Here is an 11954-nt window from a genome sequence, read left to right as displayed (position 1 = left end):
GTCTGTTTTAATTGATCTGTTTCATCCAGCCAACCGCTTTTATCGGTTGTAACACCGATACTTTGTTCATGATCCGTTTGAAGATTTTTTAGTACGATTGCATCCTTTAAAAATACTTTCCATTGCTTTCGAAATATCTTTACCTGATATATAGTATTGCTTTTGAACTTTAAGTTCAATTAAGTTGCACTAATGAAAGGATTATATAATCGGTTTATACAATAAAAAATTTATTTGTTTTATTATGATTTTTATTTTAACGATATAATTCGATCTGAAACCGATCAGTTTTTATCGGTCCAATCGCTTTTTATCAGTATAATTTGAACAGAAGTCGATCATTTAAACCGAAGCAAATATCTACTATCAAACAGGTCTGTTTTAATTGATCTGTTTCATCCAGCCAACCGCTTTTATCGGTTGTAACACCGATACTTTGTTCATGATCCGTTTGAAGATTTTTTAGTACGATTGCATCCTTTAAAAATACTTTCCATTGCTTTCGAAATATCTTTACCTGATATATAGTATTGCTTTTGAACTTTAAGTTCAATTAAGTTGCACTAATGAAAGGATTATATAATCGGTTTATACAATAAAAAATTTATTTGTTTTATTATGATTTTTATTTTAACTATTTCTATTTTTTAAAAAATTTTTCATTTCACATTGTTCATCATCATTTACCACTATTTGAGTACAACAAGCTTGAAAGCCATCATCGTCATCCGGAAACGTGACTACTTTCCTCTTTTTAGTACTGTCTTGCTCTTCTTCTCGATCAGCATCATCATCATCATCATCATCAACATCATTCAAATTAATTGCAACCATTCCTTTTTGTGATGTTGATGATGATGATGATGATGATGATGATGGTGGTGGTGGTGGTTGTCTCTTGAGATTTTTTCGATGACTTTCAATTTGGGGGGATTGCTCATCCCCATCAACACTTAAATCAAAAACATATTTATGCATCACCGATGCCAACATCTGTACTTCCGTTTCATTTTCAACTCCCAGCCTCATATATTGCACTGGGAGGTTTCCGAACTTCCTCTTCAGCGTCTCATTTTTGGGTGTATACATTAGTGCGATGATCACGCAATTCCCCCTTGTTGCAACGCTTTTTAAACCATACCTAATTCAGAATTATTAATAAAGGAAAAAAAAGAAAAAGAAACTTACCGGGAGAACAGGTGTTTGCACACTACATGTAATGTTTTTACTGGCACATTCATTATGTCAGTACTGCTAACCAGCAAAGTGCATGGTGGTGTAGACATTCTTTCTTTTGTTATAAAATTGAACTGTTGAAGGCTAAGTGCAGGTATGCTAATCGAACCGATTGAGAGACATTTATACGTTGAATAATTTGCTAATTAAGCATAAATGTATATATTAAGAGAATTGTCAATTTATGATTTTAAAAAGTGCTGATTATCATGGTTTAATAATAAAATTCAAATCCATTTCGAATGGTTAAGATGTAATTGTCATGGATTAAATTGGAATCGTGATCCGGATAACGAACACAACTTTCGGCTTATCAAAGCTTATGAAATAAAATAATTATGTTATTAAACTTTTAATTTTTTTACTTTTAAATTTCTATTTATCTGTATTTATCGGTTGACGCAAAACGCTAATTAGGAATATTTCAAAAATAATACAATTTACCAATTAACCCAATTTAAATGATATATTTAAACATTTTAAAATTATCGAAGCTTATGAAATAAAATAATGATGTTATTAAACTTTTAATTTTTTTTACTTTTAAATTTCTATTTATCTGTATTTATCGGTTGACGTAAAACGCTAATTAGGAATATTTCAAAAATAATACAATTTACCAATTAACCCAATTTAAATAATATATTTAAACATTTTAAAATAAAAACTACAATGAAAATAATACAAATTATAAAATTGTTTTAATACCTTTTCGTTAAAGGATTTATCCCACCTGCAAAATTCATGAAGTCATTCCATTAAGTAATAATAATTTATTTCAGATAAATTGCGCAAACAAAATTCTCAAATTAAATTTAACTTATCCTTTGAAAATTTTGTGTTCATAATAAAATATAAATTACCCAATACTTTTAATTTGCATGAAATTAAAGGTTCCTTAGATAAAATATCTCGCATAAAAAAATGAAAAAATTTATTCTTAAAGTTTCTAGAAATAATTGATATTATTGCTATATAAAATGCAAATTAAATAGTTTTTATTAAACCGCCGAGGTTCGGCAAAGGTCGATGCACCACGCCAGCGGAAGTGTAAAGTTACATGATGGTTACAATAATGCTGAGCGATAGAATTATTGACGCCAAAGGAAATACATACAGATAAATAGAAATTTAAAACGCTAATTAGGAATATTTCGGAAATAATACAATTTACCAATCAACCCAATTTAAATAATATATTTAAACATTTTAAAATAAAAGCTACAATGAAAATAATACAAATTATAAAATTGTTTTAATACCTGTTCATTAAAGGATTTAGCCCACCTGTAAAATTCATGAAGTCATTCCCGTATATTCCATTAGTTCCTTAGATAAGATATCTCGCGTAAATTGCAAACCAACATGAAAATGGAAAAATTGTTATATAATTTTGTTTTTTCTTAACATCTGCTACTTTTTAAAAAGTTTCGTTTCCACCGTTGATTCCGACTTCAATAAATTTGAAAACGTGTACGGGGTCCGGATGCACCTCAAGTTTTTATCTCTAAATTAATTGTTAATTCCTCCTCAACGCCCACAGTAATTCTAAAGAATTTCGTTTGCTAACGATATAATTCAATCGGAAACCGATCAGTTTTTATCGGACCAACCGGTTTATATCAGTTGTAATAACACAGCTTCTTCAAACCGAATTGTGAAGCATTCCACCCGTTGACGGCATAATTTGATCAGAAGTCGATGATTCAAACCGAAACAGGTATCTACAATCAAACAGGTCTGTTTTTAATTGATCTATTTTATCTGACCAACCGCTTTGTTCGCTTGTAACACCGATACTTTATTCTTGATCCGTTTGAAGATTTTTGTTAGTACGTTTGCATCCTTTAAAATACTTTCCATCGCTTTCGTAACATCTTTACCTGATATAGTAGTCCTTGTGACAAATACTATATTGAAACAGATATAATGGCGTGAGGGTGGTTAAGAGATATTCTCTCATTTTGTTAATTGGAACATGGTGTTGAAGCTGATGATTACATAATGTTGTGTAATTTATATTCGACTTAATGATTATCAAAAGTTATTTCCTAATTATAATGACTATCAAAACTTGTTGTTTCTTTCTTTGTGCAACTTAACATTTCCGGTGACGATCCGATTACTCCGATCGGTGTGTTTCGGTATTAGTCGGCTGTCGAAGTGTTAAGTTACAATTTTAGGACGCAATCAATTAAAAGTTTAAATTTAAAATAATTGAGTGTATTAACATTTAAGTTGGCTGTAATGCGTGTATTAACATTTAAGGTGGCTGTAATGCAAATAATACAAATTAAAAAAATAGATTTAAATTATAACCGCATGAAATTTAAGTTGTGATGCTTGAATACGCACGCTTAAATTCCCGCTTAGGAATATGTCGAATAAAACAGATCAGTTTCTGATCAAATTATATCGATAGCGGATGGAATAATATTTTATTGAAATTCAAAAGTCATTGGTTTACATTTTCCCGTAATAAACTAAATCTGATGCTTTCTCACTATTCTAATAACAAAAACTGTTTAATTTACAATTTATACGGTAACAATACATATTGTTTCTAGGATCCTTTTTCATGTAATAAACCGAATCCGATCTTTATGTTGCTAGTCTAATATATAAAAAAGAGAAATATTTTTTCCCCTCTCTTACGTAAAAATTAAGTATAAATACGATGTGATCATTTTCATCTATCATTGTTAAAATGGATCTTGAATATTTACTCCACGTTAGAGAAAATCCGGATGGTACAACGACCATCCGGAAATACAAATTTGAGGTGGAAGTGGTTGTAGGTAAGTTTTGCAAAATATATCATCAATATTTTCAATAAATTTTGAAGTCCTGAACTTTTGAGTCGTTAAAAAAAGATTTATAAACAAGTTTCTCGAATTTATTTTTTATTTTTTTCTTTTTTAGCGTCTTCCTCCTCCTCCTCCTCCTCCTCCTCCTCCTCATCCTCCTCCAACATTAGGAGGATCATAGATGAGATGGAAATGCGGGATCGTAAGTCGTTATTTTTTTTTATTTTGCTTTATAGTATTATTTTATTTTCTCAATATTTTTTCATAGTGGGGTTATATGATAGCCCTAGATCCCCGTCTCCAACTTCACGAGGGGTAATAATTAATCGGATGGAGGAGGTTGATTGTAAGTCCTTGTTTTTATAAATTTTGAAGTCCTGAACTTTTGAGTCGTTAAAAAAAGATTTATAAACAAGTTTCTCGAATTTATTTTTTATTTTTTTCTTTTTTAGCGTCTTCCTCCTCCTCCTCCTCCTCCTCCTCATCCTCCTCCAACATTAGGAGGATCATAGATGAGATGGAAATGCGGGATCGTAAGTCGTTATTTTTTTTTATTTTGCTTTATAGTATTATTTTATTTTCTCAATATTTTTTCATAGTGGGGTTATATGATAGCCCTAGATCCCCGTCTCCAACTTCACGAGGGGTAATAATTAATCGGATGGAGGAGGTTGATTGTAAGTCCTTGTTTTTTTCTTTTGCTTTACAATATTATTATTAATTTTTTCTTTTTTCTTAGCGGAATGTGAGGATGATGATAATGAATCTTCATCCTCCTCCTCCTCCTCCTCCTCCAACATCAACGAGATGGGAATGCGGGATCGTAAGTCGTTATTTTTTATTTTGCTTTATAGTATTATTTTATTTTCTCAATCTTTTTTCATAGTGGGGTTATATGATAGCCCTAGATCCCCGTCTCCAACTTCACGAGGGGTAATAATTAATCGGATGGAGGAGGTTGATTGTAAGTCCTTGTTTTTTTTCTTTTGCTTTACAATATTATTATTAATTTTTTCTTTTTTGTGTTTGAGGATGTACAAACAAGGTAATGGGGATGGGCGCTCCAGGATATGTAGTGACTTAAAAAATAAATAATTAAATTGGGTTAATTGAGAAAATTAAATTGTATTATTTAAACCTTTTCCGTCTTTTATTTAAATGTATTTTTTTCACGTACATCATTTTTTGTTACTGAAAATGCATTAAAACAATTTTATAATTTGTATTATTTTTGCTCAGCATTATTGCAGCCGCTAGGTAATTTGACACTTCCGTCGGCGAGGTGTATTGCACCTTAGCGATGCGCCGCGTCGTAATTTTACACCATTTCCGCCCGGCGAGGAAAGCATTGTATCGCGTAACTCATAATCAGTTTTACTTTAGAAACCGAACGCGTCAAACGTAAACCGCGCGCAATGTCTCTGTGTTTTTTTTTACGATCTTTGTGAGTTTAAACCAAAGAAAAAATTTATTCGAAGTTGAGTTGGATGAATTTACCCTATCTATTGTTCATGGAAAAAACGTCTTACGAGCTGCGCATGGCCTTCCGTTGTGGTGGAATTAGAAGCGAGGGGGTTTGCTTCTCAACGCATGTCTCGTCGTTGATCTTTTTTCAAGCATATAATTACATGTTCTTAATTTACTTACCCGCTCATAATCAGTTTTACTTTAGAAATCGAACGTGTCAAACGTAAACCGCGCGCAATGTCTCGTAGTCGTCTCTGTGTTTTTCTTTTTTTCGGTCTTTGTGAGTTTAAACCAAAGAAAAAATTTATTCGAAGTTGAGTTGGATTTACCCGTCAAACGTAAACCGCGCGCAATGTCTCATAGTCGTCTCTGTGTTTTTTTTTTCAGTCTTTGTGAGTTTAAACCAAAGAAAAAATTTATTCGAAGTTGAGTTGGATTTACCCCTTTTACCATATTTATTGTTAATGGAAAACGTCTTACGAGCTGCGCATGGTCGTCACCTTCCGTTGTGGTGGAGTTAGAAGCGGGCTTGCTTCTCAACGTTTCTTTTTTACCTACCGATCAAGAAATTTTTTGGAGTTACAAGATCAATGTATCGTGTATAATAATAAAGGATGGTGGTAAACCGAAGCCCGCTCATATAATTGAATTTGTAAAAAAAGTACCATAACATTAAGGTTTTTATTATTTTTTTGTAACTATTTATTATGTAATGTTTATTATTATAAAAATGTTTATTAATACTTTTATTGGGTTGATTGGGGGGGGAATTAAATTGTGTTATTATTATTTTCCGGAATATTCCCAAGTTCCTGCGCACGCGCATTCAAGAGTTGTGAGGCGCGCCATCTTTCAGAAACGCCGATTCTAGACAGGAAGTTGTTGCTCCTCCGCTCCTTCGTGACGTCATCCGCCCGATGTAAAAGGATAGGGGGGGAGGGGTGTCAACCAAAGGCTTGGGGGAAAAAATAGGTTGGTAGCTAGATATGGTGACTTTTAAAAAAACAAGTAGCAGTCTACCTTGTCGGTAATGGTTTAGTTCCACTACCAACCACTAGGTGGCGCGTTACTTTTTTTTAAAAGTCACCAGATCTGGTTACTTTTCCAATACCAACCTATTTTTTTTTTCTCCTCCGCCTTAGGTTGGTACCCTTCCCTATCCTTTTACATTGGGCTGATGACGTCACGGAGGAGCGGAGGAGCAACTTCCTATCTAGAATCGGCGTTTCTATACTACTGATATAAGTTTTATCTTTAAACTAATCACAAATATCTTCAAAATGTTCATTATAATCTAGTCAGACATGAACCGTAAAATTTTTTTTTGTTAACGTAACAGAATAGCCTACCCGTGTGCGCAAAGTTGGCTTATCTTTTGCACGGGGAATACACTTAGTTACGCGTGAATTGTTGACAGAGTAATTACGTTCGTAATATTTTCCTAAATTTAAAATCGTTAGTTTTTCAATATGGATATTGAAGCGTCAGGTATGTACTTTAATCTGCCACTACTGTCAACTTAACAGTTGTTCGTAGTTTAGATATGATGCACATTATATAACATTTATTATTTTCTTCAAAAAATTTTGAAATGTCAACTTTAGCTAGAATTATATAAAAAGTTCCAAAAAGTACACCAATTTTTTTTTACTAGTTCAAAAAAATATCTTATAAATAACATCAAAAAATAAAATAGAAGTCCCCTTGTTTCCCCCTTCGTTAAATAAAGGGTATTTTTCAGGTTGTGGCGACCCCGCTTTAATGAAAATAAAGATTAAGAGAAAAGAACTGTTTATAGTGTTAAAAAATAAACAGTTTTATAAGTTATCGTCATTAAAGTGTAATGAACAATTATTACAGTATATATTGGACAAGTTTAGCATTAGTGAACTTTCTGAAAATTGTACAAAACAAATAAAACTTGTGGTCAAAGTGTTTGTTACGAAGGTTTTGACGAAATGGCGAGGTTGTAATTATATGTACGAGCGTTTTAACAACAAGCATATGAAATGGCTTAATGAAGACTTGAATCTCCCGAACATACAGCCACCACAGCTTGCAGTAACAGCACCAAAGAAGCGAGGCAGGCCAAGAAAATTATTCGAAGAGAGCTCTCAACGCAGTAAGCAACGACATGTTGAACCAATTGTATCAAATCTCTGTTCAGAAACACTGTGTTTGGCTGCAGAATCAAGCTTGGTGAAATCAGGCAAAAGAACGGCAGCCCAGGTTGTGAAATTAGCAATACAATCTTCGCCCAACACATTAAAAAAAATGAAAAAGGTGCAAGATACGTCATCCTTTGCTAATATAAGACCGTACAGCCCTGAAGAAGCTTTAGCTCTTATAGTGGATCTTGAGTTGACAAAAGAGGATTACATAACGATGCGACTTGGAGCAAAAGAAAGAGGGGCTGATATTTATCCCTCATATCATGTGATAGCAGAGACAAAGAGGAAGTGTTATCCAACAAATATTATGATAACTGAGAACGAGGCTGTGATACCAGTGATAGATCTTCTTATAAATACTACGCAACGTTTAGCACAAGTGCAGGCTGATGTAATACTTCAAAATATTTCGGAGGACTGTGATACTATCGAAGTTTATTATAGATGGCAGCGGTGGACACAGTATTTACAAACAAAATTTCGCCAATAATTCGGAATATGCGGATTCCAACATCATTTTGTGTACGATCGTGCCACTACAAATGTGTGCATCTAATGGCAGTAACAAAAAAATATATTGGAAGAATACGACACCATCATCGACAAGGTATTGCCGTCCAATTGGATTTAAAATAAAGAAAGAAAATGTCCAAAATGTAAAAGAAGAATATAACGAAGTACAAACACAAATATTGAAATTGGAGCCCAGCCCACGATAATCGTTCTAGGAACTAAGCAAATAAAATTTATACATATTCCCATATGTACGATGCTGGATGGAAAGACAGTCAACATTTTGACTGATACTTCAAGTTCACAAGCGTGCAATGTGTGTAAGGCTACTCCTAAAGATTTAAATGATCTAGAGAAACTAAAGAACAGAGTCTGTTATGAAGACACATTTAAATATGGAATTTCTATACTCCATGCACATCTTAGATGCTATGAATATTTACTGCATATAGCATATAAATTGGAGTTACAGAAGTGGCAAGCAAGGGGCGAAAATGACAAAGAAAAAGTAAAGGAAAGAAAAAATCAAATAGCGGCCGAATTTTATAAGAAATTGGGCCTCGTAGTTGATCAGCCAAAACAAGGTGGAGGTAATAGTAACGACGGAAACTCAGCGCGGAAATTTTTTAAGAATCCTTTGCTTGTTTCCCAAATAACAGGAATCGATAAAAAATTAATAGAAAGATTTGCAAATATACTGTCCATCATTTCTTGTGGGCACTACGTTAAAGAAGATATATTTAAAAACTATTGTTTTGAAACAGCACAAATCGCTGTGTCGCTTTATGGTTGGTACAAAATGAGTGCCAGTGTTCACAAACTATTAATACATGGAGCTGATATCATAAAATCTTTACCTTTGCCAGTGGGTCAACTATCAGAAGACGTAATTGAGACAGGCCATAAAGAGTACAAAAAATTGAGACAATATCACTCCCGAAAAACTTCAAGGATCAACACCAATACTGACATATTTAACTGGATGCTTGTATCTTCGGACCCTATTGTGACAAATAATCGAAAAAAAACTAAAAAAAGTAAAACCCAATTCAATGAAGTTGTATTAAGCATGCTAAGGCAACATACTTACTTTGGTGATGATGATGAAGGTAATGGTGATCAGGAGTCTGATGATAATAACGATGATGAGGATGTGCATATAAAATAATAGTAACTTGAAAAATTTGTTTTCGTATACTCCGGTGATTTTTACTCATTTGCTCTTACTAGTTTCGGCTACCTAGCCGTCTTCGGAGAGCTTGTCAAAATTTTCAATTAAACAAGATTACATCAGACATTAGAAGTAAAATTAACATTAAATATTAAAATCGTAACACGTTAAGCAATACAGTCAACGCGTTAAAAAAGTTTTTTTAACGTGTTATGATGGACTTAACCAACAATAATATTATATAAAATAATGTTTTAATCAAAATTGTACATTATGTACTTATGTTACTAATTCAAACTATACAGGGTGTTAATGAATGATATGAAAATACTTCAGGGGGTACGGATGGTAGTAATCGACAAAATGAGGTGACCATTGAGGGTGACCATTTATTTTTTTAGCTGCATACATTCTGATAACCTTCAAAATCTCTGTCATTTTCTACAACTGTTTGGTGTTTTGCATTTCGAATTTGTCATTGTTTTCGAGTTATTTACAAAAATAGCCATTCATGCGCACCAAGGATATATGAAGATTTTTATCTATTTTCAACAACAAATTTGATAATAATCCAAAACACCAAAAAGGCGAATAAAAGGACAGGTAGTTGGAATATAATATCAGAATCTGTACAGGGTACTCAAAAAGAAAAGGTTCCGGAACGTATATGGATCGGACACTAAAAAAATGAACAACCTGTGTACTGCCATAGACGGTATTGATATTTTCTTATAGAGATTCTAAAAGACAATAAATGTATCAAATTTGAAACAATTATTTCAGAAGATACTGGAGAAAAACGCAAAATTCGAAAAAATAATTGAAACTTTTCCACCCTTTATATCGAAAATAACGCCTTTGAGGCCACATGTATATTGGCATTTTTTTCTTATTTTGTCTAGTACTACCACCTCTTGAAATATTTGCACACCATTCATTAACACCCTAATAAACAATTTGACTTTGAACTGCTTTTTTTTTAATTAGAACATACTATAAGCACCTGATACCAACTAACTCTAATTAGGTATTTTTCTGAAAGATAATTATGAAATAGGCGCTACATAAGCATTTTTGATCAGAATATCTAATAAAATCATAGTTTACATTTTTGTCGTCGTAAATTGATAATACGGCCTTATGTGCGCCGAGCGTACGGATCTTTGAGGACGGGAGATCCTTGAGTGTGTCTAGAGCGAGAATTAAAAATTCGAAAATTTAAAAGTTCATGTTACGCCATCTGGTGGCGTGTGGTGTAACTAAAACGGGAGGTTTATATCATGACCGATAGATAGCGCGCGCGAAAATTAAAAATTCATGTAACGCCGTCTGGTGATGTGTCGGGAAACTAAAGAACGGGTTTGTCTGATGCCCGATAAATGGCGCGCGCAAAAATTAAAATTCAAGTGGCGCCATCTGGTGGTGTGTCGAGAAACTAAAAAGTGGGTTTGTAAAAAACAGCGGCTCATTTCCGACAAATACGGCCGCCACGTCACTGCAACTCTCCGGTAAATTGTGAGTTCAACAGGCCGTTAATCGCTCTAATATTTTCCCTATAATTCCTACCCATCGCGTCTCTCTCGACCAATAATCTTCTGATTTCCTCCGGGCAACGACGTAACTCCGGCAACCGTACGTCTCTATCTTTACAGCACAACATTCTCTTCTGGGATCTGGTTGTAATTTCTTTGGTAAAATATTTCGCGTTGCAGTGTCTACAAACATCGTCCAAAACGCCGATATTATACAGCGCGACAGCCGTCTCGACGGACTCGTTCAACGTAAGCGCCTTTCTGTAGTCACTTTGTGTGGAATCTCCGCGTGACGTCTTCTACCGGCTTGCCGTTCTCTTGACGGTTGCATCACAATCGGTGATCTTCTCGATCCACGAATTCTGGTGGAGGGTTGCGGCGCTCGCGTGCTCACTCCCGCTCTTCGTAATTCCTCTTCCTCCTCTTCCCTTACAATTCTTAATTCGGGACGAGCTTGCAATCCGCACGGTCCCGCTATGGCAAATATCTGCTTGCACGTGGCTCCTCTGAGAGATCATCACGTACGGTCTGCGTGATTCCGCTTTTGTTTGCTGGCCCGGCTGAGAAATTTCGCATTCCTCTATCTTGCCCTCTCCCAAACGGGGTATTACCACGGCCGACGACGGTCCCGGCACAGGTTCCATCGTTGTTCCAGTAGCTTCTTCCGCCCGTGCACGGCCCTCAGGATTTACCGGTACGTTCACCTGTAACCGCTCCAAAACGACAACGGGTCGCCGTAACGCCGCTCCGCATTTTGGCGATAAAATTTCTCTATTCGCCGTATTAATATTTCTCTGCGACCTCCTCGTCGCTTGCGAACTATATTTTCCACTACTCGACAATTTAGCTTTCGACCGAGCGATTTTATCACGATTTTTATTTACCACTATTTAATTTAATGTTTATTAATAATAAAAAAAATTACCTAAATTTAAATATAAAACTTACAAAAACCTAAAAACTGAGTTAAAGTTGAAATACAGAATGAATTAAATAAATATTATTAAAAAAAATTAACAATTAATTTTTTTAAACTTAAACAAACGAAATAAAAAAA

The 11954-nt window shown here is 34.1% G+C and overlaps 1 protein-coding gene and 2 long non-coding RNA genes across 3 annotated transcripts; 2 read left to right on the top strand and 1 right to left on the bottom strand.

The window, feature by feature from the left end:
• Positions 1-385: 385 nt before the first annotated feature.
• On the bottom strand, positions 386-1409 carry LOC139432677 (uncharacterized). The gene is made up of 2 exons (XM_071201434.1): positions 1189-1409; positions 386-1141 (listed from the first exon to the last, which is right to left on the bottom strand). Exons 1-2 carry the CDS (start codon positions 1284-1286, stop codon positions 631-633), a joined length of 609 nt encoding a protein of 202 aa, XP_071057535.1. The 5' UTR covers positions 1287-1409; the 3' UTR covers positions 386-630.
• Positions 1410-4441: 3032 nt separating this feature from the next.
• On the top strand, positions 4442-4829 carry LOC139429103 (uncharacterized). The gene is made up of 3 exons (XR_011639806.1): positions 4442-4576; positions 4643-4720; positions 4783-4829. It is a non-coding gene; the product is annotated as an uncharacterized lncRNA (long non-coding RNA).
• Positions 4821-5183, top strand: LOC139429102 (uncharacterized). Its single transcript, XR_011639805.1, has 3 exons — positions 4821-4866; positions 4930-5007; positions 5075-5183. It is a non-coding gene; the product is annotated as an uncharacterized lncRNA (long non-coding RNA).
• Positions 5184-11954: the final 6771 nt, after the last annotated feature.

Source organism: Onthophagus taurus, chromosome 2, assembly GCF_036711975.1.
Source record: "Onthophagus taurus isolate NC chromosome 2, IU_Otau_3.0, whole genome shotgun sequence".
Classification (NCBI taxonomy): Eukaryota; Metazoa; Arthropoda; class Insecta; order Coleoptera; family Scarabaeidae; genus Onthophagus; species Onthophagus taurus.
This window is presented reverse-complemented; position numbering and strand designations above follow the sequence as displayed.